A 27291-nucleotide genomic window follows, 5' to 3' on the forward strand; every position below is an offset into this window, starting at 1 on the left:
CCTCTCTAACCCTCAGTTTTCTATTTTGTGAAATGAAGATAGCCATATTATTTGCAGCATAGGATTACCTTCGAGGATTGATGGAGATAATGCATATAAAGTGGTTATCACAGTGCTTGGCCCATATAAATGCTCCATAAAGTTTAACTGTGGTTATTATTGCCATCATTATTACAATGTGTGAGCACCACACCCAGAGGGCTGTGAGTCTGACAAAGACAGCCCTGCTTGTCATCTGTACTCCTTCATATGATGAAAGCCCTTCCCATTCAATATTCCACAGTGACTCCATGAGGTGAGAAAGGTCAGGAATAAGCCAAGTGCATTTTCCCAACAGGGAGGTCAAAAGCTCCAGAGGATAAAAAAAGAATATTCCAAATATCCCATGACAACGTGGATGAAGGGCTAACTCCCTTCCAGATCATCAGCGAAGGACGTTAGCCGTGTGGCTCAGCCTCACCTTATTTGTCATGTGGCCTCTCCTTCCTCAGGTGGTGAAGATCAGTGATCTCAAGGGACTGGTACTCGGTCAAGAATTCTCCATTGAATGGAAACTTCCAGTCAGTGACCTGGAGAAATTCAAATGCTACCCTGAGGATGCTGCTGTCTCTGAGGAGAGTTGTAGGCTGCAGGGGTGCCTTTGGGAGGTAATAATCAGTGAACAGATTACCACAGTGAGCAGAAGTTGGAAAAACTGTCCCATGAATAATTAGGCACCTAGAAAACACTTCCCAAATGTTGCTGGGTTGAAGAGTAATCATCCTTCAGAAAGACAATGACACTATGTCAACTGATAAATTATTTTGCCAATTCTGTGTGAGAAGTGATCAGTGTTTTCCTCAGATATCCCGAATCAGAAGACACTCTCTCTTTCCTCCAACCACAGCATTTAAAGCCCCACTTTTATTTTTAACACAACAATAATACATTGGGTATGCATTGTGCATTGAGTATTTTAAGTGAGGTGTTTTTTGTTTTTTTTTTCCATCTATTAGAGAGTCCTTGTGGAAGGTAAGGTAAGACTGTCTTCATTTGGAAAAATAGAATGAAAGCCAGAGAGATTTCCTCAAGGTCACAATGGCAGCAATGAGAACACTGGAGCAGAAGCCCGTCTGAGGATTCCAGTCTCCAGATCAGGCTTACTGCTGACCCTTCCTTGTCCACCCAGTAGAGGAGGCCAATGGGCATGTGTTTTTTAAATGGATTTAAATCATTTGCTGGTGCTGTCATAACAAAGTACCACAAACTAGGTGACTTAGAACAACAGAAATTTGTTCTCTCAGAGTTCTGGGAGCTAGAAGTCTGCGATCAAGGTGTCAGCAGAGTTGGTTCCTTCTAAGAAAAGGGAGGGAGAATCTGTCTCATGCATTTCTCCCAGATTCTGGAGGTTCTCTGGCACTCATTGGTCTTGCTTGGTTTATAAAAACATCACCCCGATCTCTGCCTTCATCCTCACATGGCGACCTCACTGGGTGCAGGTTTGTCTCTGTGTCTAAATTTCCCCTTTTAATGAGGACACCGGTCATATTGGGTTAGGCTGATCTTAATGATCTCATTGAACCTGATCATCTGTAAAGACCCTATTTCCAAATGAGGTCACTTTCACAGATACCAGAGTAGGACTTCTCATCTTATGGTGGGGGGGATCATAATTCAAGCGGTAATAATGGTCACGGTGTAAGAGACTTAGTTTGTGTGAACCAACTTCTTCAGGAATCAGACCCTCGAAGTATGGTGTTAGAGGCTGATGGAGAATTTCTCCTCTTGTTCTAGTACACAGCTGTTCCTGGTGTGCCCACCTGTTACTATGACACCATCCCTAGGTATGCCGCCAGTAACATTCAGTACCTGCCTACGGGCATCACCACAGACCTTGCCCACCTGGGGGCCCCGGAATCAGCCCGAGCAGCCCCTGCCTCTGGCTCTCTCTCTGCAACAATCAGCTTCCTCCAGCTGAGCGTGATCTACCACACAGAAAACATGCTGCAGTTCAAGGTAATTTCCAAGGTGGTACAGGTTCTGACCCTCAACACAGAGTTCTTACAGCTTCATGTGGATGAAAGTCATTGAAACACCATTGGTCCAAATCCATCATTTTATGGACAAAGGCACCATGGCCCAGACAGGTAAAAATCAGAGACTTAGGAGCATGGTAGAACCAGGATGTGACCTTGGACCCTCCAGGGTCGTGAATGTCCTGCACTGCCAAGTGCTCAGTCATAAGTGTCCTCAAAGAACCCCTTCTTAGCCCTATGAAAAACTGTGTCTGCTCCATGGGAAACTCATACAACGCATTGACCCACTTCCAATGTTAGAGTTACTTCTCTAGCAGTGGTTCTTAAACTTCAGAGAGCACCAGAATCACCCACAGGTCTCCTTAAAGTTCAGATTGCTGGGCCTCTGCTCTGGAGTTTCCAGTCTGAGAGTCTGCATCCCTAACACGTTTCCAGGTGATGCCGATGCTGCTGTGGGTCAAGGGGCCACTCTTTGAGACCCACAGCTCTGCTCTGAGGGAAGTACAACGTGAACCACATGTATTTCCTAATAGCCACACTCCTAAAAATGTATTTGAAAATAATCAAATGCAATGCATTTTAATAGCATTTTATTTAACCAACATGCTGAAATATTATCTCACCACATAATCCAAATACAGTTATTGAGATATTTTAGAATCTTTTAGTCATACTAACTCTTCAAATTTTGGTGTGCAGTTTGCACTTATAAGAAGTCTCAATTCAGATTAGCACCTTTAGAGCATTTAATGGCCACAGGTATCTGGTGGGTCCACTGCTCGGTGAGTTAGAGACAGAGACTACAGTAGGTGGAGCTGCCTCACAAGGTCATTTTCATGTGTACCAATAAGGAGATTTCAGGGAATGATTTCCAAAGCCAGTGACTCCCCAACAGGGGTAAACAGACTCCTTTTGTTAGGGCTTGGGATGAATATCAGAAGGGGGTTTTAACATTATAATGAAGCTGAGGTAATTGTGCCTGCACTTTCTGATTCATCTACACAGACCTCTCCTCAAATGTTTCTTTTCCTGTTCCAGTAATTCCATAGTTAGTTTCTAAAAGAAAAAGAGTTACGCAGAAGCTTCTAGGAGTTTCCTGAGTTCAGGGGGTCAGCCTTGAATTCAGGGGGTCACGGGGGTCTCACCACTGACAATACCACCTCTACAACCCAGCTCTAAACGTTGTTTTTCACACTGTGTTGGAGGCATCACTCAGGAGATCTTGTGAAAATGAAAATTCAGATTCAGAAGGTGGAGGGGAGGGAGGCCTGAGATTTTGCATTCCTAACAAGCCTCCAGGTTATACTGCTGTTTTGGGTCTGAGAAACACAATTTTAAGAAGCAGGGCTACGGGCAAAACTTGTCTTAAGCATCTGAAAGCTCAGATCAGTAAGATCTGAGTCCATATAAAAACTTGGTTCTCTAATTTCTGACATATACATACATGCCCAAAACATAATCTTAACACAATTACGTGCATGTACATATTCACGTACTCATAAACACACACGCGCGCACACACACACATTCTATCCATGGAATTCTATACACTGAATTCATAAATTATTTAGAGGAAGTGTCCTCCCTGCTTCTGAATAGGTATTTCTGATGCATTTTGGAGTTCAGGATCCACACTGGACACTGTAGGTGGGGAGGCTTCACATCTATTTGCTTTGGGATATCTGATGCTTCCCAATGTGATTCAAACTGGCCAGAAAACATGGGGAACTGAATTATATCAGCTGGCAGGAGGGATTTTAGGTCTAAGATTATTCCATCAGAAAGGTTCCTCCTCTCTTCTTGTTAGATCTTTGATTCCACGAACAAAAGGTACGAGGTCCCAGTGCCTCTGAACACCCCTCCCTCTCCAGTTGGCTCGCCTGAAGACCGTCTGTATGACGTCAGGATTCAGAACAATCCTTTTGGGATCCAGATTCGGCGAAAAAGCTCCGGCACTGTGATGTAAGCACTATTTATTTAGTTCTCATTAAAGTGGTTCTAAGTATCATTATGGTGGTTCTGATTAATGCACATAAAATATTAATCTTAGAGACAATGTAAGTGTGTGTGTGTGTGTGTGTGTGTGTGTTAAACAGGGAGTAGATCTATTGCTCTATTTTCTACTAGTCACTAACTCAACAAGAAAAATTAATAAGAGGCTTAAAATAAGTGTTGCTTGATTTCAGAAAAAAGAAAAATGCATGTTCTACTCATTGTTCTTGTTAAGTAGAACAGAAAACTCTTTTTAATAAGCATGACAGATAACCTAGGATAGAAATCAGCTCTATATAGCCTCATTACAAAATAACAGAAGACTCAGGAGAGAGGGAATGTTTACTAACGAAAGAGAAACAGTTTCTTACAATCAGCGCTGTAGACTTAAAGCCTTTTCCCAATGTTAAACGTGAAAAGAGTTGTCATTTCTCATCCCTTGTCCTGCTGCTGAATGCAATGAAGTGAAGGTCTGGATTTTGCCTGGGGCTGAAGTTCCCCTTCCAAGTAAAACCATCACCTGTAGGCACACATGTAGACAGCCTTTGGCTCTCTTTTCCTGCATGTCTAACTTTGGTCAGTTGCCTTCTTTGCTAAGAAGTCCTTTGGCCAATTAAGAGAAGTCGTTCTAAGAGCTTCACCCTTTTCTTTTGGGTAATTTGCTTAGACCTTGCTTATTTATTCATACGTGCATTCAAACTGATACTCCAGACCATGATAACTAGAGATAAAGAGATGAGTGAGACATAGTTCTTGCCTTCAAGGAGCCCATGACCCAGAAAGAGAGTTCTCAGCCTTCCAGACCACAGAATAAAAATGTAAACGCAGAACGTTGGCAGTGAGATATGGCCATTGTTACGAGCTGTGTCTTCTCACAGTATTTGAACCTGGATCCAGCTGTGCATTCCTTTAGGAGGCTTCAGGATCAACTAGAATTCCCAAACGGGCCCCGTGCTTGCTCTGGCCTGTGATCAATACAATGTGGAGGTATGCCTTTGTGTTGCAGCTGGGATTCTCAGCTGCCTGGCTTCACCTTCAACGACATGTTCCTCTCCATTTCTACTCGCCTCCCCTCTCAGTACATCTATGGCTTTGGGGAGACAGAGCACACAGCTTTCAGAAGAAATATGAACTGGACCACGTGGGGAATGTTTGCTCGTGATGAGCCCCCAGCGGTAAGCACAAAAGAATAAGACAAGCACAGAAGAATAAGACTATCAATCAGTTTCTCTCCGAGTAAACTTATCTTAATCCATATGTACATGTATAGTGCCCTATTAATCAGCTTCACCTTATATTAATAAATTCTGCTCTCAGATGAAATAGGCCACAGGTTATGCTCCTTCTGTCCCTAACATATTTTTTCCTGTGGACTGTGGATTTTACTTCATAAACTTTTCTTTAGTATATTCTGTGTGTCATGTACATGTCTTATTTAATAAAACGCTGTCTATTCTCCAGGGGCTTATAGGCTAGTAAGAGAGAGAGATGCAGAATTAATGGTAATCCATTATAATCGGTGCTATAATAGAATTATGTAATAATAAATGAGGAACGCATGGAAGGGGAGGGCACCTGGTTTTTTATTTGGGGTGGAAAGGAAGGTTAAGGAAGGTTTTATAAAGGACGTGACATTATGCTGAATCTTCAATATTGAATAGGAGTTTGCTGTTTGCATTATGATGTAGAAACAACTTTTCAAGTATTTATTTATTTATTTTTTTGATTACTGCCCACTCTCCCCCATGGCTCTCCCAGTATAAGAAGAATTCCTACGGCGTCCACCCCTACTACATGGCACTGGAGGAGGATGGCAGTGCCCATGGGGTGCTCCTGCTAAACAGCAATGCCATGGGTAAGACAGAGGCACGTTCCCTGTGTACCACCATAACTAGCTGTGATCACTTTCCTGGGATCTGGAATATCCATAGAAATAGAGAAATTCAAGGGCAAAGGGAAATGGGATAGATAAACTGACTTTTGCTCACTCCCTCCCTCCCTTCTTCCTTCCTTCCTTCCTTCCTTCCTTCCTTCCAGATTAATAAAGAACTTTAGGCCAGGTACTAGCAGTAAAATTTTGACCAAATTGCATGACCTTCTTTTACTGTGACAGTTTAACTTCCTTTCGTAGAGTGATACAAGTTGTTGAGATTAAGATTATGCTTGGGGTACCTGTAAACCCATCTATTCCAGTACATGAAAGAAGGCTTTCCAGAGAAGGAGAGCTTTAAAGAAAGAGAGAGAGTGAAGAGTACATTTGAGGGCAGATTTCCTATCTGGGTGATGTATAGTTCCAAGGACTCCTTGTCTTCTATTTTTTTTTTTTTTTAACAGATGTGTCATTCCAGCCCACTCCTGCCCTAACATACCGCACCACAGGAGGGATTTTGGACTTTTATATGGTTTTGGGGCCAACCCCTGAGCTTGTAACTCAACAATACACTGAGGTTAGAATTCACTCTATGCATTGATAAACAATCAAATGTTTATTGGATATTACCATGTTCTTAGCACTGAGATAGGTCGATTTTTGTTTCTGTGTCCCTTGGGTATTCCTACTACATTATTGCTGTCTCTCCTGAAGTTAGGTTCTAATGTTACAGGTATAAAGGCATATATATATATGCCATGGGTCTCTTAATTATTTGCTGAGCATCCTAAGAATCTCAATCAGTAATAGCCCCTGAGTTCTCAGCCTTCCCAGAGTGGAAGCTCCAGAATACAGGAGATTTTCTGTCATTCTGCATGCCAATGGTCATTCCATATTTATTTGACTTTCTTGTTTTTCTTGAGTGAAGCCGCTTAGATTGGACACTGCTCAGTAGAAGTGCTCAAGTCGCTTCAAGTATAGGACTTTTATTCCCTTTCCCCAAAAGTTTTCCTGGATCCATTTTTCTTTTTTATTCTAGTTGATTGGTCGGCCAGCAATGACTCCATACTGGGCCTTGGGATTCCAGCTAAGTCGCTACGGATACCAGAATGATACTGAGATCTCTCAATTGTATGAGGCAATGATGGCGGCCCAGATTCCCTATGTATGAATTCCCCCACTCAGTCCATGGTTTAATTAGTTATGGGAATTTGTGCCTAATTATAGATTGAAAATGTCTTCAGGGAAATTATTGATGACTACTTCGGTATAGGAAAAGGTAGTTGTGGAGCTAGTCTTGTATGGAATACAATGCTTTTTAAATTTATTTCATGCCACCCTTTTAAATCAAGGGTTCAAAATTGAAATTTGCATTAATTCTTCAGTAATTGGCAGTGTGATTGAGGGATATTGTTACTCACTGCCTTTTGCCAGGAATATCCTACAGTAGGCATGGCTGGTCTTAAGCCATGACTTTGGGAACTTCTAAGTGAGAATCCGGTCACGAGGATGGCAATCCCAGATTATATTGTGATTGTTCTTAGAGAGGATGGATATAAAGTGACAGTACGAAAGAAAGCAGTTAAAATCGAGTCTTCACCCTCTCCAAAGCACACACACCCACATATGCATATCACACAATGACAATGTAGGCCCCTTCATAAGCCACAAGAAGTGTAGGCTATTGCTGTCAGCAAGCAGAAGTCCATAGATAGCATGTCCTTCCTCCTCTGTAATCACCAGTTTCTCATCACGTATGCTCTTTCTCTGCTTCAGTCCACTCCCTGAGAGTTTCGAGGACAATTAATGACTGGAAGATGAGAATAAAGTAAAGTGTTATGATGTTCTCATCAAAGATAATTTGAAACATTCATCCAGGCTTTAAGTATTTTATTTTTATATACTACTCTACCACATGCTTATTAAATGTAAGTTAGAAAAAGTTGGAAAATTAAAAGATGAAAATTCCAGAGATCTACCTCACCAAGGTGATCAGTGTTAATAATATGTTGGTTTATTCTTTTCCAAGCTTTGGCTTTTGCACAAATCTCTGCTCCCCAAACAAGTTTCACCTAGAATCTTAAGACAATATGGGTGAATATCCTCTTCAGGCTAAAAAGAAGCACCTCTTTTTTTCAACTGGATATTAACCACGTTAGCCATCACTCACCAATCCTGGATTGAGTGACTTTCACATGCAGAAGTCTGGGTTGGTACTGTTTAGAGAAAAAGGAAGACAAGGTTCTCATCTCATGGACCATCAAGTCAAATGGAATGGCAGAAATATACACATTCTAGAAAGCTATACAATAATATAGTTCTAAATGTGAATAAATCCAATCAGGTTTACTGGAGGGGGGAAAATAAAACTACACTTTTCTGTTTCTCAGGGAAGTCTTGCTTTCTACCCTTGAACATTCAACTAGCACTTGGTTTGATGGGCTCACCAGTTTGAAATTTGAGGAGTGCAAAAGAAATGAATCGAGGGAGGGAAAGGAGAGAGAATTCCAGTTGGGGGAACAGAAGGAAAAGATGGGGACAGGTGATCCGTATGTAGGAATCGGAAAGCAATTTCAATCAGCAGAATTGAAAAGTCAGCGTAGCAAGGTATGGGACAAATTAGGAGGGGCCTAGGCTGGGGTCGGCAGAGCCGTTTGTGGGCCCTGAGGGGTACTGCCATGGGATCCCCAGCATCTTGCTTGGTCCGTCTTGTAGGATGTCCAGCATGTAGACATCGATTACATGGACCGGAAGCTGGACTTCACTCTCAGCCCCAGCTTCCAAAACCTCGGCCTCCTGATTGAGCAAATGAAGAATGATGGCATGAGATTCATTCTCATTCTGGTAAGTATTTAGAAGATTAGCGCCCATTTTCTGTTTCTGTGTTCATGGCTGTAAAATAGTACCATTGGGAGAAACTAGATGGAGAGTACATGAGACTTCCCAAACATTTTTTGCAACTTCCTTGGAAACTATAATTATTTTTTAAAGTTTTAAAAAGTGAATAAAGGAGGACAGAGCAAATGAAAAATGGCTTTCCGATGGTGATACTTTGCAATATTTATTTTTCATAATTGTCACTGGGATGTAATTTATTATTACAATTCCCTTGGTTAGAGTTAGAACTGTGGACTGAAACACGGACTATAGCAACAACATCCAAAAATCCTCACTGTTTCAGGCTGTGCCTCGGAGGGAATAGCTATATTGTAGTCTCATCTATACCTTAGGGGGTTCAAAAGCCACTCCAGTTGTATCATTACCCGGCAATGGTGAGGCTCAGGGGACTTACTTCTTCTTAATTAAACTGACAAACCACTGAGCTAAGATTCAGAACACCAATTCATTATTTTGCACTGGAGGCTATATTTTGATAAACACAGAAGTAGTTACCTGCAAATGGTCCTCCCTTCTAGCTTCCAAGAAATAGAGCATTATTTGCTGACTTTCATTCATTCATTCACTCATTCATTCAGGTATTAATTAAATACTGGGTCTTTGAAAATCACTGTTCTAAAACGTACGTGTGTGTGTGTGTGTGTGTGTGTGCGCGCGTGCATGTACGTAATCTAAATTAATGAATAAGACATTGTCCTTTTCCTTATAGGGATTTTATTCTATCAGAGATAGCCAATAAGTAAACATTAAAAAAAGATAATTTCAGATAGTGATGATTTATATGACAATTGTGAAATAAGATACTATTATAGAATAATTGAGGCAGGTATGGGATGGGGTGAACAGGGAAGCCACTTTGGACACAGAACAGAAGAAAGAAGCTTCATGCTCTTAAGGAATATTGATATCACACTGTGGGAGCACAATAAATTGGCTTTATTCATGGGAGGGTAATGTCTTATTAACCTGGTTTATCTCTAGGAATGTTTTCAAACAGCATACTTTATTCCTCAAGAATTTTATAGACATAAGGCAAATTATCTACGGGTATTTCGTTTTTGTTTTTTGTCTTGGAGATGTTTTTCTCATGTTCGCTGTTTTAAACCCTTTCATTGCAGGACCCAGCCATTTCTGGCAATGAGACCCAGTATCGCCCATTCACCAGAGGGCAGGATAACAATGTATTCATCAAATGGCCCAACAGCAATGACATTGTCTGGGGAAAGGTGAGCCTTGGCAGAAGATGCCCATAATTAATCAGCACCAGAATGTCTTGATTAAAAGAGGCTGTCAAAAAAAAAAAAAAAAGAGGCTGTCAATAAATCTTGGCAAAATATATGGGTAATTAATAAATTATGAATGAGTAGAAATCTGCCTGATGCTGATTAATAAGACCAAGGTTACAGGTCTAATTCTCTAAAATATCAGTGAGCTTTGTTCTGTTATCTGGATCTATTCTGGTGTTCCACCCCTTATGCATTCCAGCGGGTCATGTATCAAACCTAAAGAAGTCCTTTGAGAATGGCTCTGAAGTCTCTGCCTGCCAGGCACCCATACTCAAAACTTGTGTTCATCTTTGACCTATGAGGCTTAGCATCCTCCATATCGAAATAAATCATTAAGCCCTGTAAATTCTCCTCCTCCTCGTGTCTCCTTTAGTTCCTTTTTGTGACCTCAGTCTTCATCTGTTTGATTTATAGCAACAGGATTGTAGGTAAACTTCCTGACCCCGGATGACAGAAGCTCCTAGGCACGATTCAGACCCTGCTCTGTAACTGTGCTGTGCTATTTCCTGTTCTAGGTGCATGCCATGCTCACTGTGCCTTTGAGTGTTGCCTTCTCAGCTTACCCAAATAATACCTGCACTTCAAGACCAACTCAAATGTACCCCCCTAGGAAGCATCCAATGACCAGTTTAACTCTCCCTATTTCTTCCTTTTCCTATATTAGTATCCTCAGAGAGGACAGCATGTCATTTAGCACGCACATTTTATCTGTGAACTCTTAGAAAACAAGGACTAGAGGGACTCCTGGGTGGCTCAGTGGGTTGAGAGTTCAACTCTTGGTTTCAGCTCAGGGTCCTGGGATCGAGTTCCGCATCGGGCTCCCTGCTCAATGAGGAGTCTGTTTGAGGATTCTTTCTCCCTCTGCCCCTCCTCTCGCTCATGCTCTCTCTTCCCTATCTCTCTCTCTCTCTCAAATAAATACATCTTTAGAAAAAAAAAAGAAAACAATGGCTATTTCTTACTTAAATCTCAGTAGGTACAGATTATAGTACAGGGCCTATCATATAGTGTCAGTAAGCGTTTGCTGAATGGATTAATTATTTAATGTATATAGTGAATGTCCTAGCTATAGATGAGATTGGTTGAAACTCTGGATTTTTTTAATGCTATGTGTATTTGGGGTCCCCAATAAGTGATAATGCTGCTTAAGAATATTGAGGCTAAGTTTATAGGTTGTGAATGAAATCAATCTTAGTTGTTTAGAGTCATGTTTTAAATTTGTTATTTTTGAAGAGAATTTTGTTATATGTCTATGACAGATCGCAGAGCAGACATTTGAAAGGTGATTGTTCAGAGGATGTATTTAAAACAGATTTAGCTCATTTTATTTTTGAACTTAATGATTTTGAAAGCTTATGAAATGAGTCAAGGGACCCTAGCCTATTTTCCCCTAACAGAATTTCGTATATTCAGATTTTACAATTTAATTAATGGCCAAGATCTCCAAGAATTTTATGGAGATGCATGTCATTAGAGTCTGACACGGGAATCATCTCATGGTCCATGTGCAATACCTTTTAGAGGTTTTTATTTTTCTTCTTCTTCTCTAGGTTTGGCCAGAACTGCCCAATGTGAATGTGGATACATCCCTTGACCATGAAACTCAGGTTAAGGTATAGTTATGTGCAGATTTCTGTCCACGTTGCCCTAAACATCTGGGTACTTATGAGTCTTATGCCAGCACTTGTTTAGGCAACTCTCTGAGCGTGCTTGTCAACTGGTAATTTCTTGGTAGAATGAGATTCTCAAACAGAAAACATAATAAGCAACTAAACTGGAAATGTATAGAGGGAAATCAAGTGAAATGTCTTCACATGTATGCCTTTAATAGATTGTATTTTTTTTTAAATCCAATGGTGCTTGAAAAATAATGAATTGAAGTCCAGAATATTTTCACTGGAGAGGTTATGAACAGACTGGGTTTTTGATGAATTGTCCCCAGATAAGAAAATAGGCCAGCCAGTTCCAAAGGGGTAATGTTTTTGAACTCAGCACTTGATGCCACATCAGCCTGGGTATCTAGCAGCCCCTTTAAACTCTGCAGCTCCCTTTTCCCTGGATGACTGGTCTCCTTTGTTTGACCAGTGTAGAAAAAACATTTGTATATCTAAAGTTTGATCGTTTAGACACAGATAGTTAATTTTCCAGTTCATAGGATTAAAGGCCCAGTCATTAAACAAATCTCATGTTAAAGGGGATTTAACACTATCTAACCTCCTTCTAGGAGAATAATGAATGCAGTCAGCCTTCTCTGATCTTCGTTGTTCACAGTAAACTCTGTAGAAGCAACAGCAGAGCTGAGGCTAGTTTCAGACCCTGAGAGGGGCAGTGCCTTGCACAAGTACCTGCTCCTCACCCCTTCCTGGTCCCAAGACTCCCCTTCCCAGACAGCTGGACAGGCAAAGACCCAATGTGAGAGTATGTGTTTACTCTTACAGTTGTACAGAGCCGACGTTGCTTTTCCTGACTTCTTACGTAACAGCACAGCCGCATGGTGGAAGATGGAAATAAAAGAGCTGTATGCGAATTCTGAAGAGTCAGAGAAGAGCTTAAAGTTTGATGGATTGTGGATTGTAAGTGCACCCTTAGTGGTTTTTCCTTGGAAATGTTAGGAGTCAAACCACGGAGAGGCAATTCAGAGACAAGCAAAGGAGGGAGTTAAGGCTGGAGGAGTGAGAGGAATACTCTTATACATTTGAGGTGCTGGACCCCCAGAGACACAGAGATGATTGTGGGTCTGCCCAGGAACATGCTCGCAGAAGCTGAAGCCCATGGAGGGTGTGTGCCGCTACTGGAGATGCTGCCAGAGAAAAGGGGAGGGGGACGAATACCCCAGCTTCTCTTATCTCTCACCCTCCAGTTGCTGGCCAGTGCCTCCCGTTGGCCAAACTACCCAGAAGCGAATGCTAGGGGAGCCTGAGGGCCCATCCTTTGATACAGGACAGAGCTGGGGCAGGCAAGGCATGAATCCAAGAGATAATAGGTGTTCACCATAGTGGTGGTACAGATTCATCTTCAAAGGCTGGTTCAGATGTTGCTTACACATGTCAGTTGGCTTCAGAGCAGGGCTTCCTGAAATGTCTGCAGGACATGGTCCAAACGCTCTTCTATTTGTGCTTTTCTAGGGATGGGCGGCATATCAGCATTCCCATTTTCTTCCTCACTGTCCAGTGACCTGAAGTGTTGAGCATATTCTAGGCCAGGTCTCCAGAGCTTCACAGGTCCGGGCTAGGCTGAAAGAAGCTCATAATTCACCCAGAGACAGACTTACAAGCCCACTGGCAGCCCTGGGGCTTCTCTGGCCACTGTTCTCAGGGTGGATCGGCCCAGAGCAGACATATGAAAGATTAGCCCAAATACAGGCAAAGCAAATAGTGAAGAGCTGTGGGTAGCTTTGAGGACTAGGGAGATGATTGCTCTGGGATTTTTGTTCTGCTGGCGAGCAGATTCGGCTGAAAAACTCAAAATAGTAAATAGTTCCCAAAATACTTGCCTTTGCCCTAGTATGTCCTGTTGAAGGTAGTCCAATTTACAAAATCTTAACTTTTCTGCTAACAAAGTAGGCAGTGAATTTTCACCTCAGGAACCGCCACTTCTTGCATTTAAGTAATAAATCCCCCAAGCATGATTTGATTTCCAGATTTGGTTCTGAGTTACCCACAACTCTTCAGGACTAGCATCTATTGCAGAAAGCGAGACACTCCTCCTGGTGTTTGGTCTCTGCTGATGTCAGAATTAGTCCAAGCTACTGGACTAAGAAAGAGTAGGGGAAGATAATAGCAACCATTGGCCACAGATAAAAAGTGAGTAATTCACACATAGGAAAACAAAGATGGGTTTCTTGTGTGGGGAGATGTATCAAGGAATCTCCTTAGGCCATGGATTCAGCATAATCTCCACGTTTTTGCTACTATGAAGTAATCCTCACAAGTTTAAAAATGCCAGGTAAACTAGGAGTTTCACACTCTACTTAGATGAACGTGGGTTCTTAGAGTCCATTTGGGTCAATGCCTTAGAGTAAACAGAGTCAGTGAAATGATTAGCTGAGGGCTTAAATAAGACGTGTTCATCTCCGTGAAGCGGTGTCCTCCAGAGCCAAGGCCACACTGCCTCTGACATCACAGAATCTTTCTTGTTAACTCATTGCAGGATATGAATGAGCCATCAAACTTTGTGGATGGATCTGTCAGGGGCTGCAGCGATGAAATTCTTAATAATCCACCCTATATGCCATGTATGTAAATGATTCCTTCATCAAATTACTCCCCTACTCAAAAACTCTGAAAGTTTCCCTCTTACTGTCAAAGCAAAGCCTAATTTTGGAGAAAGAAAATACTTGTACACATGTCATAAAATCCCAAATAGAATAACCTTGGACAAGTGTAAATTACTAATCAGACATAGCAATAATGACACGATGTATTATGAAAGAAACCAAGCAATGGATGATTACATTTGTAACTATGAACTGATTGCTCACACTTTACACAACCCCCCCCCAACACACAGAGTATTCTGATTGAAGAGTGAACATCTAGGCTCTGTACTCTCCCTGCCCGTGTCCACGGACACTTCATGAAAGACGTGCCCTAGTAGTCCTGTGCTACAAACAGAAATCGAGCATTAGAGGACCTTGCCATCAAAGGTACCTCAGAGAGCTGAATCCTCTCACCTTACAGTAACCCAGGGAAGGAAGCGACTCACCTTCTTAGGAGCATCAAGCAAGTAGTTTGTGGGACAGAATCTGCTAAGTTTCTTGACGTTTAGTCACGGTTATGCTGTCCATGTCCCACTAACTGTGCTCCTTTCCCTCCTCCTTCCCTCCCTCCCCTGCTTCCCTCTTTCCTTCCTCCCTTCCTACTCCTCCCTCCCTCAATATTTATGTATCAGACAAGCGCTAACAAATCAGAAAATTTAGAGACCTTAACACAGTTGTTTGAAACAAGATCTATTCCCTTGAGAATGTTACCATCTAGTGGAAAAAGCAGTCGTAACAACAAAGGAGTTTCTTGGGCTGGCCAGTGAGCTCTGATCGCACTCTATAAACGCCGGAGGACAATGAAGCATGCCTTTCCCAGCTCCACGCCCTGTCCTTACCCTTCATTAGTTATAAAGTCACAGCATGTTGATTTTGTAGACAAAATAATTCTTGACATTGGAACTGTTATGGGTAACAAAGTCGTTGAGTGCAATGGAGAAATAGCAAGCTAACGAGCATTTCTCGTGAATGCACAAAGCAAGTTGTTTGGGAAGTAACTCGCATTTCCGCTCAGATTTGGAGTCCAGGGACAAGGGCCTGAGCAGCAAGACCCTGTGCATGGAGAGCGAGCAGGTCCTGCCAGATGGCTCGCGGGTGCGGCACTACGACGTTCACAGCCTGTACGGATGGGCCCAGACCAGACCCACCTACGAGTGAGTGTGTTCCTAGAGTGGCTGGCTCAATCCCAAGAGCATGCAGCTCTTGATCTCGGGGTCATGAGTTTGAGTCCCATGTTGGGTGTAGAGATTACTTAAACAAATAAATAAATAAACTTAAAAAAAAAAAAAAAAAAAGGAAGAAGCCTGCCTAAAATTTAGTCAAACTGAAGGGAATGTTAAGGCCTTGCTGGTCCCCTGGATTCCTTGCCTCTATATCTTTGCCAAGGGGACAAGTAGAAGAAGCCATACCCTCACCTTGAGGCGGTTTGTAAGACCTTTCACTTCCTGCTGACTCAGGACCTCAGGTGCAGCCAGAACTGAGTCACCAGAACTTTCTCCTTTCATGGCTCTTTGCTGGGCTTGCCCAGAGCCTTGTGCATGTGCTGTCTTTTCGGTTCCCAGGAATACGTAGGAGCTTTACAAAGTTCTCCATGGTAATACTTCTCCAGGATTTACTCTAAGACCAGCCAAGCTTTGTTTTGTCCCAGCTGAACCCCAGTCTGAATACCTATGATGGTGCCAGAAAATTGTTATTGTTTTGGTAATTCCCTGGCTTGAGAATTTATTTTCCCCTGCTGAGCTGAGCTCTGAGTCCAGTCAAATGGCCACAACACCTTGGGAATAGAGATTTTCCAGGGGGCTGGAAGCTAGAACAAAACTATTAATTATGCCCCGGGGGGGCTGGTGCTTTCCACAGAGCCCCCAAAGAGGTCAGATCTCTGAGGCTGCTGCAGGGCTGCTGGCTTTTGGAGCCACTGAGCTAGGGATGGGGTCAGCTGAGAACAGCCCCAAGTTCAAGTCCCACACACCACGCTGTCCTGCCAAGATTTAGTGGTTTTTCTTGGATAGACATTAGTCATTTCTTTCTAGAGCTGGTTAATTTTTAGAGTTCTGCAATGGTCAGCGACAAAGCTCTTTGCATCACTCACATCTACCCTTCCTTCTCTACCCCTGCCTTATTTCAGGCCTTCATCATCTCTCAGACGTGTGTGTGTGGAAGGCAGGGGTATGTGGGGGGGGGTGTCCATCCACGTGGGGGTTTATGTTGGTGTGAAATATTGGAAGCGACCTAATGGATTAATCTTTACCCCAGTAGCTTTTCCTGACATCATTTACTGAATAATTCATCTGTGTCTATTGATTTGTAACGCTTCCTTCAGCAAATACGGGGATTGCATTATGGACTCGGATCTGTTAATAGCCTTTCCCTTTCTGTTCCATTGATTTTCCTCTCACACAATTGTTTTTATTTTCTTACTGAGACTGCAGGCAGAAGACCCACCTTCCGTAGCCAGATATTTGAACATCTTTTGTGTACATTTGTCCTTGTGTGCCAGATTTATCCCACTTTGTGAGGAGTAGCACAGAGAGAGAGTATTACCAAAGAGCTATAGTCATATATACTTTTATTTGGATCCTGGCTCTGCCTCCTTGCTCATTAAATGTCCTCTGGCAAATTGTCTAATTTCGCTGAGCCTCAGTTTTATAACAGTAAAAGGAGGCCAAAGAAACCTTCTCAGGAGGTTGAGAGGCAGCATACACGGGAGTGACCAAGCTGATACCTGGTTAGAGTAATTGTTCCGTAAACTCCCGTCTCACACCTCACCCCACTCCTTCCTGCCACCTCTATGTAGGCAACTAGTTAATTCAATGTTTTTTTTTTTTAAGAAAGGAAATCCACATTTAGGTGATGATGGATCTCCAGTTGTCCTGCTGTGACTCTTAGCATCACCTTTAAATAGCAGATGCTTCCAGGGAAGACGCTTTCTGGCTCCAAATGGAAAACCATTGCCACCTCATACTCCAGACTGGCGCGGCTCTCTGTAGTGAAGCCCCGCGACTGTCCATCCACGAATTCACCCCCAATTCACCTCCTTGTTCCCTTCCAACCAGAGCTGTGCAGGAGGTGACGGGACAGCGAGGGGTCATCATCACCCGCTCCACATTCCCCTCTTCTGGCCGCTGGGGAGGCCATTGGCTGGGCGACAACACGGCCGCGTGGGACCAGCTGAGGAAATCGATCATTGGTGTGTGGGCTTCCTCCCAGGGGCCTCTGCTGGCAGGGAGGGGACTGGGTTGTGTGCCGGCGGCCACATTGGTTATGTCTACGTATCATCCACATGGGCAGAGAAAGCAGCAGGCGCTGACTTCTCTGTGGGTATGAGTTGTAGTCTCGACCCATCTTTGGATATTTTCATCATGGGTGGCCCAGGGCTTCAAAATCGGGTATGGAAGAGACAGGGCAAACGTACCCTCTGAAAGGGCTCCTTTGTCCAACACAGCTGTGTCTTCTCATTGCAGGCATGATGGAGTTCAGTCTCTTTGGAATACCGTATGTAAGTTACATTGGGGCCATTATTAATTACTCAGTCGGATTCCAGCGTGTCTGCAACCTACAAAAGTCCCACCTCATGTTCTGATTTTGCATCTTCTCAGACAGGAGCAGATATTTGTGGCTTCTTTGGAAATGCTGAGTATGAGATGTGTGTTCGCTGGATGCAACTGGGGGCCTTTTACCCCTTTTCCAGAAACCACAACACCATCGGGACAAGGGTGAGGCGGCAGCTGGTGCTCAAATCACAACTTCTTTATCACCCTCAAAAGTAGCAGACTTCTTTGTTGAGGAAAAATCATAAAAATCAGAACCTCCATTTCATAGGAAACCCACAGAGTTCAAAACCCCAGAGTTATAAGCAATCCTCAGGAGTATCCGTTTGCTCATGTCTTGGGGAATGCGTGCCTATGAGGGCAGTAGGGGTTTGTAGCTCCCTGTGGGGCTAAACTAGAAGAAGCTCCTTTTCCTTAGAGAATTTTTATTTTACTCCAATCCATCCAAGCTCCATCAGTGCTGCAGAGAGACCCATCTCTCCAGCCCTGTGCAGGAGACTTAGGAGTCTGTGATAAAGAATGGGAAGCCAGTAGCACCGGTTTAGTTGGACAGCAGGGGCGAGGGAAAGGATGGGATAGAAACGGAGCGTGCGATTGTGTAAGTGGTGCATGGGACATGTGTCTGCTGACCTTCTTCTGATAGTGTTAGGATGGCATGGAGACGTATCGGCCACATGTTCCTTTATCTCTTTAGAGACAAGATCCTGTGGCCTGGAATTCCACCTTCGAGATGTTCTCCAGAAAAGTCCTTCAGACCAGATACACCCTGCTGCCCTACCTCTACACTTTGATGCATAAAGCTCACACTGAGGGCAGCACAGTCGTCCGACCCCTTCTCCATGAGTGAGTACAGCCCGTTCCCCCAAGCAGGGGTTCTGGCCGTGTCTGATGGAGAGCCCTCTGCAACAGTCCTAACACTTTGGTAGGGTTTTCATACCTTTTTTTTTTTTTTAAGGTTTACGAATGACAGCAAAACATGGGATATAGACCGTCAGTTCATGTTGGGTCCTGCCCTCTTAATCAGCCCCGTGCTGGAAAGTGTGAGTTTTCCATGATAGATCAGAAACCCTCAGTCACATAATCGCAAGTACAAGAAGAGCGTTTTAAAGATCATCTTGTGCTGCTCGCTGTTTTCCAGCAAACACCTTTCTAGAACACACAAGGGAGATCTTTTTCTTTTTTCAAAATCCCCATTAGTGAAAACTTCACAACCCCAGCTGAGTTCTCATTTTAGTGTCTTGTTACCCCACATCATTGTAAAGTTTACCTTTTTAAAACATTAAGTTTTCTTTATGTTTGAAGAATTTTATCAGAGCTTTTTCAATTAAACTTCCCAAACTCAGGGTGCCTGGGTGGCTCAGTGGGTTAAGCATCTGCCTTTGGCTTGGGTCATGATCTTAGGGTCCTGGGATCGAGCCCCACGTCTGGCTCCTGGCTCAGCGGGGAGCCTGCTTCTCCCTCTGCCTCTTCCTCTGTGCTCTCTCTCTTTCTCTCAAATAAATAAACAAAATCTTTTTAAAAATCTTTAAAAAAATTTTGAGAACTTCCCAAACTCTTAAAATCATTAACAAAATTCCCATTGTTATCTTAATTCTACAGAAAGAATTTTAATAATTAAGTTATTGGAATATACATAATGACGTGTCAATTTTATGTTTCAGAACACTTTTGAGACCCCTGCTTATTTTCCCCCAGGCCGTTGGTATGACTACAGCACGGTAAGAACTCACATATCTTGTGAAGAACCAAACTGGTCCATGCTGGCTAGAGGGGTGGCCAGCACTTTCTCTTGACCTTGAGGCACATAATTTCTAAGGCAATGATTTTCAGCCTGTCAGCCAAGCAAGGTTTGCTTAAATAAAAGTATCCACAAAAAGCACAATCAGGTAAAATCTAACAACCATATCACATTGACTTTTCTCCCACCCCTACCCCCACCTTTTCTGGAGAATACAGAGAAAAGACTAGATTTCCAGAGTTTTTAACAAAACTGAAATCAGAGATTTTTTTCTTCGTTTACTCGCTGTTTCTTGCTGACTTTCGAACATGCTTCCTTAGAAAGACTTGTGTTAAGGCGTGCATCTGTTCATCTCATCTCTTTATCTTCATCCTTCCTTGCTTATATTCTGTCTTCTAGGAATCTGGCAATGTGTCGACAGGTGAGTGGAAAATCCTGGACACTCCCCTTGACCACATCAACCTTCATATCAGAGGAGGCTACATCCTGCCCTGGCAAGAGCCTGCGATGAACACTCATGCCAGGTAAGGGGGAGCGATGCTACCGGTGGCCTCACTTTGTCCTAAGGAGGCGTCCTCACAGACACCGCCTGCCTTGACCAGGGCTCTGTGGATAACGAAGCCCAATTACAGACCCTCTCATTGATTCAGTTCCCTAAGTGCCTTCTGACTGGGATCTGGGGGAGAATGCATTCATGAAGTCAGTCTTGGGGAGATCTTTTATCTGTAGCTCTGTGTCCCCGGCCTGGGGCAAAATTTTTCTTTAATTTTAATTCAACGTGATTTTATTTTTTAGAGAGGGAGAGCATGTGTGGGGGTGGGGTGGGGGGAATGGGAGAGGATGCTCCATGCTGAGCACCGAGTAGGAGGGCTTGATCTGACCACCCTGAGGTCACCCTCATCTCACCACCCTGAGCCACAATCAAGAGTCCAGCGTTTAATCAACTGAGCCGCTCAGTCACCCCTGGTGCAAAAATTTTCTTGAGGGCAGTAGCATTTACCTCTTTCCACACTATTAAAAAGCCTGGGAATATTAATGAGCTCCTTGATTGGTGATGGCTATCCAAGGATGATTTATTGCCTATTTCCAGGTCTACGTTGGTCAACTCAGGATGGATTTTATATAAATGTAAAGGCTCATATATGTATTTTATATTTATATATTTATATTTGTATATATATACTAAATTAAAAGGAACATGTTATGTCAAGAGGGACACACATAAAAAGAACTAGAACCATTCAAAAGGAGAGAAGTTAACTCAGCCTTGTGGTGTAAAGCATGGTTTCACGTGAAAGAGAGCTCTGAACCGAGTCTTGAACAATAAACAGGATTTGAATATATGAAGACAGGGACAGAAATATTCTGGGAGTATTAAAGAGCTAGAGGTGAGAAGTGAGTTTGGTTTGGGGAATAGTAAACCAATCAGTTTAATTGGAGAGTAAATAGGAAGAGGGATGAAATAAATAAAATTCAAGCAGGCTAGGATCAGGTCATGGTGGGCGCAAATGCCAGACCAAGTACTTTGCATTTTATTCTATAGCAATCTGGAAGCTACTGGAGGGTTGTTTGGTGGTTTTCTTCCTAAGGAATTCATATCTTATCATATTACTTATAATACGTATGTAAGTAAAGTATGTTGATGTGATTTTTTAAGTGTCTGTATTTTTAATCCACAAGAAGATCATGCCTAACAAATTCGTATTAATTATTAAAAGTTAAATCTTTAAAAAATTAAATATTTTGAAATATATTCAAATCAAAGGACATTGATTATACATATTTGGTATTTATTTACCATAATTATTTTTAAGTCCCTACTATAAAGAAACCACCTCAAAATTCCAAGCATTTTCTTTCATTACATAAAATAATTTAAATATGACTGCACTTAATGAAAATTCGTTGGCACATACATCCTTTGAGATGGAATCCATCTCTCTTTGCAAAATATATTTTCATAGACAAATATCTAAGTACATCTCAGTTTAATGGTATTTATATGTTTTAATGTATTATATAGTAGACATTTTGGTGTATAATTTTTTAAAAATAAAATTCTGTTTTAAACCATCTAGGAAACCTTAATACTTGAGGGGTGTGCAATGAGCTCTTTTATAAAGAAGATAACGTTTAATTTACCTATTTTTGGAACTTTATGTGCATTTTTATGTACATTTTTAATGCATTATTTTTTTTGTTATAGATGAGTAATATTTTCAACAGAAACTGTCCTTCATTCTTACAACCTATAATCTAGAGAAAAAAATAACTCCTTTTTTTCCCCTAGTCGACAAAAATTTATGGGATTGATTGTTGCATTGGACGACAATGGGAAAGCTGAAGGCCAGGTATTCTGGGATGATGGACAAAGCATTGGTGAGTATAAGCATTCCAGGGTTTCCATACAGCAGGCAGAAAAACCATAGCTCAGGATATAATTGGCATAACCTGAAAATCTATTTCTACACCTGTTTCTGCTACTGTTATAAAGCGATGGTGTTGGGAGAATTTTTGCTATTTTTGCCTGCTCCTTATATTATATTGTAATTACTATAGAATAGTATATGGTCCCCAGCTTTGTAGGTTCGGCAACATGATGTTATGGGTTCAGCCAGGGGTGATCTATCTCTGTATAACTAACTGCCTTGCTCTGATAAAAGTGTGGATGCAAGTATCAGGCTGACAGTTCATTCATTCTCAGTGGTTCACAGACCTGGCTCTGTTATTTGGGCCAGCCATCTATTACCAGGCAGCCTGTTCCTCCTTAGTAGGCTCACTCAGGAGACAAATTGGAGCTCAGAAAATTTCTTAGTGTCTCAGAAGTAGGGAATTAAGCATTTTCAAAAAGATGCTGATACCAATGAAATACTACTTTGTATACTTTCCCCAATCTAGGGATATGACGGTGCTACCTGAGATAATTGGGTTTGTCACTATAGTCAGAACATCTTCTTCCTTAAACATCTTTATAGAAATACTGACATGTTGTTACCAACTGACGCCCATTTTCCAATACTTATTACTGACTAAAACATTCTAATCTTATAACGTGTCACAGTTTCTGAAATTATAGCTTGTTTATCACTAGTAATATCTTCCTTTTCATTTTCTTCATTATGGGGGTAATATATTGTCATTAAAGAAAATATTTTAAAGACAGAAAACTAGAAAAAAAGGAATAACTTAATATTATTGTTGTATTCTTTTGCTTTCACGTTACTTAAGAAAATGCTTAATTTTTTATATCACTTAAAACATACCGCACATTTAATTTCTGAGTGCTGTTTCTTTGCACTTAGCATAACGACAGAAATATGTCTAGATGTTATCATATGCTCCTTATAAACACCATTATGATTACTATATCCCACTGAGAGGATACGCCACAATTTATCTGACTTTCTGTAATTACTCTCTAGGGTACAGGATGTTTTCAGTTTTCATTGTTATAAACACCATCAAGTATTAAGCTTTGTTTGTGTTTCAGATTATTTCCATAGGGTAGATTCCTAGAAGTGAAATTATTGTTTTTTTTAGTCAACTTGCTTGAGTTGCATTTGTACAGATAAAATGTATCCATCCTAAGTATACAGTTCAATACATTTTGACAGATAGATACGTTTATATTGCCACCACCACAATCAAGATCTAGAATATTTTTTTTAAGATTTTATTTATTTATTTGACAGAGAGAGACAGCGAGAGAGGGAACCCAAGCAGGGGGAGTGGGAGAGGGAGAAGCAGGCTTCCTGCTGAGCAGGGAGCCCGATGCGGGGCTCGATCCCAGGACCCTGGGATCATGACCTGAGCCGAAGGCAGACGCTTAACAACTGAGCCACCCTAGAATATTTTTATGACCCCAAATTTCCCCTTCTATGTCTTTTCAGTGAACTACCCCCCACTCCCAACCCCGACTTCAGGCTCTTACAACCACTGATCTGCTTTCTGTCACTCTAGATGAGATTTGTCTTTTCTAGGCTTGATGTAAATAGAATCATATAGTGCGTATCCTTTTGTGCTTAGCTTCTGTCAGTTAGCAAAGTTATTTTTGTAGCAAAATGTGTTGCCATCTGGCGGCATATAAAAGTAGCTTATTACCTTTTTTTAAATTTTATTTTATTTTATTATGTGATGTTAGTCACCATACAATACATCATTAGTTTTTGATGTGGTGATCCATGATTCACTGTTACCTTTTGACTCCTGAATAACATTCCATTGTATGGATATACCATAATTTATTTATCCATTTACTTATTGATGAATATTTAAGTTGTTTTATGTTTTTTACCCTTATGCATAAACCTGCCATGATTATTTGAGTATAAGTCATTTTGTGATCATACGTTTTCATTTCCCTTGGGTAAAAACCTGGAAGTGAAATTGCCGGGCTGGGTCAGACGATAATTGTTTGTTTAACTTTTGAAGAAACTGCCCAAGTATTTTCTAAAATGGCTATGCTGTTTCTCCTTACTGACAGCAATAATTCAGAGTTCCAATTTCCCACATCTTCACTAACACTTGGTGTTAGTGTTGGTTTTTAAAATTTTAACTATTCTAGGGCACCTGGGTGGCTCAGTTGGTTAAGCGACTGCCTTCGGCTCAGGTCATGATCCTGGAGTCCCGGGATCGAGTCCCACATCGGACTCCCTGCTCAGCAGGGAGTCTGCTTCTCCCTCTGACCCTCTTCCCCTCTCGTGCTCTCTCTCTCTCACTCTCTCTCTCTCAAATAAACAAATAAAATCTTTAAAAAAATTTTTAACTATTCTAGTAGTACACAGTGCATCTCATTATGTTGCATTTCCTTGATGTTGAGCATCTTATGTTTATTGGCTATATGTATGTCTTCTTATTGAGGCATTGGTTCAAGTCCTTTGCCTATTTTTTATTATGTTGTCTTTTCCTTATTGACCTGTAGGAGTTATGTATACCAGTCTTTTATCAGATACAATTTGTATCTCCCTGTCTGTAATTTGCCTACATAATTCCTTTATAGTATCTTACAAAAAACAAACTCTAATTTTGATAAAAGTCCATTTTTTTCCATGCTTTTCTATTTGTGCTTTTTGTACCTTGGTCTAAAAAGCATTCTGGTACCAATTCTAACATGTGTGGGGGTGTTTCCCCATACCAACAAGCAATTCTGGGACACTAGGTGTCCTACAATTCAACTCAATTCTGACACTGTCTACCAGGAAATAGCACTGGATCCCACAGGTTAAGAGCTCAGTCCCACGGGATTGCCCCCTCCTCCCTTTCCCACTTCATACTAAGCTGGCTTGTCACCTATGCTTCTGAATGACCCACTGTAGATCGGAGGTTCCCGCCTTGGGATTCAGACACCAGTTCCAAGTCCAGGTTGTTACCTGTACCTCACACTAACTGGCTATAAATCAGAAGTTCCTACAACCGCCTGCTCAGGTTTGATTAATTTGCTAGAGCAGCTTCCCAGAACTCCGAGAAACATTTTACTTACTAGATTACCAGATTATTATAGAAGAATATAACCCAGGAACAGCCAGGTGGAAGAAATGCGTAGGGCAAGGTATGTGGGAAGGGGCTCAGAGCTTCCATGCCCTCTCCAGAGATACTACTTTTCCTGAATCTCCACCTGCTCACCAATCTGGAAGCTCTATGAGCCCCATCCTTTTGGGTTTTTATGGCAGCTTCATTACACTGGCATCATTGGCTACATTATTGGCCATTGGCCATTGATTCAACCTCCAGCCCCAATCCCCTTCCAAAGGTCTCTGGGTGGGGCTGAAAGTTCCAGCCTTCAAATCACAGGGTTGGTTCTCCTGGCAACCAGCCAGGAACCTGAGGTGCTTTCCATAAGTCACCTCATTAATACAGCGAAAGATACTTAGCTCTTAACACTTAGGAAATTCCAAGGGTTTTAAGAGCTCTGTGGCAGAAATGGGATGAAGACCAAATACGTATTATAAGTCACAACATCACATGGCCTAACCCAAGGTTACAGAGATTTTTCTCCTATATTTTTGGAAATTTTAGAGTTTTAGCTTTACATTTAGGACTGTCGCCTATTTTGTATTAAATTCTGTACGTATGTAATGGTCAAGGTTCATTTGTTCCCCAGCATGTTTATCCAACTGATCCAGCACCTTTCCTGAAAGCAGAATCTTTTCCCCTGTGATATTACCTTGACACCTTTATTAGCTATGAATAGGTCTTGTATAGCTGAGACTCTATTTTTGGATTATTTGTTCTGTTTCAGGGATCTCTATGTTTATACTTATAACAATACCACACTGTATTAACTAAGGTAGATTCAAAATTATTTTAACAAATAATAATTAACAAAAAAGTTGCTAGAATTTTGACTGCTATTGCATTGAGTCTATAAATCAGTTTGGGGACATCTGTCTATCATTTTCAATTACTTAGGTCTTCTTTATCTCAGAGCGTTTTATAATTTTCAGTGCATGGGCCTTACACATATTTTGTCAAGTACATCCTAAGTATTTCTAAGTTTTTGATAATATTGCAGATGGTACTTGAATTTTCTCTTCTCAGTGTATGGATAATGCATTATAACCCTGTACTCATTGAATATGGCATTTTAAAGAGCTGTTTTTCAAATGATTTGGTTGCTCATTTAGAGGTGGAACCAGGTTAAGGGTGGGGTATGAAAGAATTTGATTACTTTTTTCAAAGTTCAACTTAGTCTTCGATTATTTCTGTAAAGTTCAATCTGATAAGTAAAATTCACGGAGAATTGTGTGGCAAGTGGCGTCCTGGAGCTCTGGATTCAGATATCATTTCAGTCATTTCCTGGTTGTATGTCTTTTGGAAGGATGCTTAACGTCTCTTTGTCAGTACTTGGTCATCTTCAACATCTACAAAACTCTACTTACCGTGTAGATCTCTTTATGCAGACAAAATGATCTCATGTAGAGAGAGCATTCCTGGCACGTGGATGCTGAGTAGCATATGTCATTAATATGCAAGGTAAATAAAATTCCAGTATAAGCCTTTATCATAAGATTTATTAGGTAAGATATACTACATTTACATCAGTGTGGTTAATATGACAACAGAAAGTCCAGAAGAAAGGAGGTTAACCAGCCACCCAAACTAGGTTTTAAGAGATTTGCAGCCTTACACCTTGTAAGAAAACAATAAGCTACCGTGCCAATTTTTAAATTTAAGGACTATATTTATTAATGAGCTAGAATGTTCCCATCTACTAGGAAGGACATATTTTCCTTAAATTAAATCTAGGTGAAGGATGAGATTTTGATCAGGGATTTGTTTGGTGAGCAAGAAATTGCAGCAAAAGGGGTTAGTGGCTATGCCAAGGTATTCAACACTGTATTGCGTCAGTGACATTTTGCCAAGTTGACTGGAGACTACATTGTCAGATCATGCCAACTACATGCCTGGGTGATTGGTCAGGAAGCAATTCCATTATCATGGCATGGAACATGGACAATAGTAAAGTCAGGTTGGAGAACGATGAGAGATAAGGAGATTAATTTTGCACCCTTGAAATGTGAGATGCCTATGGAGTCTCCCGGTGGGGCTCACAATTTGCAAATATGGATGTGATGACAGAAAGTCTGATGAAGAGAGGAGTGAGAAGCCTGGAAGTGTTATGACAAGTAGAAATCACACTGGATTAATCTTTTAGATTAATCAGGTAGGAGTTTTTTTAACATATAT

At 41.5% G+C, this 27291-nt stretch overlaps 1 protein-coding gene across 1 annotated transcript in view; it reads left to right on the forward strand.

Moving 5' to 3' along the window:
• The window catches only part of MGAM2 (maltase-glucoamylase 2 (putative)), a 102928-nt gene that overhangs the window by 60995 nt on the left and 14642 nt on the right, over positions 1-27291 (forward strand). Inside the window, exons 25-45 of the mRNA XM_035723415.1 lie at positions 492-647; positions 1774-1995; positions 3823-3977; positions 5014-5182; positions 5766-5862; positions 6342-6454; positions 6917-7042; positions 8593-8721; positions 9894-10001; positions 11612-11674; positions 12500-12634; positions 14211-14295; positions 15335-15473; positions 17373-17506; positions 17781-17815; positions 17916-18032; positions 18562-18710; positions 18823-18907; positions 19529-19585; positions 20005-20129; positions 21896-21984. Coding sequence (XP_035579308.1) covers positions 492-647; positions 1774-1995; positions 3823-3977; positions 5014-5182; positions 5766-5862; positions 6342-6454; positions 6917-7042; positions 8593-8721; positions 9894-10001; positions 11612-11674; positions 12500-12634; positions 14211-14295; positions 15335-15473; positions 17373-17506; positions 17781-17815; positions 17916-18032; positions 18562-18710; positions 18823-18907; positions 19529-19585; positions 20005-20129; positions 21896-21984 — 2488 coding nt within the window. The remainder of the gene's footprint in view (positions 1-491; positions 648-1773; positions 1996-3822; positions 3978-5013; positions 5183-5765; positions 5863-6341; positions 6455-6916; positions 7043-8592; positions 8722-9893; positions 10002-11611; positions 11675-12499; positions 12635-14210; positions 14296-15334; positions 15474-17372; positions 17507-17780; positions 17816-17915; positions 18033-18561; positions 18711-18822; positions 18908-19528; positions 19586-20004; positions 20130-21895; positions 21985-27291) is intronic.

Source organism: Zalophus californianus, chromosome 12, assembly GCF_009762305.2.
Source record: "Zalophus californianus isolate mZalCal1 chromosome 12, mZalCal1.pri.v2, whole genome shotgun sequence".
In the NCBI taxonomy this organism is placed as follows: domain Eukaryota; kingdom Metazoa; phylum Chordata; class Mammalia; order Carnivora; family Otariidae; genus Zalophus; species Zalophus californianus.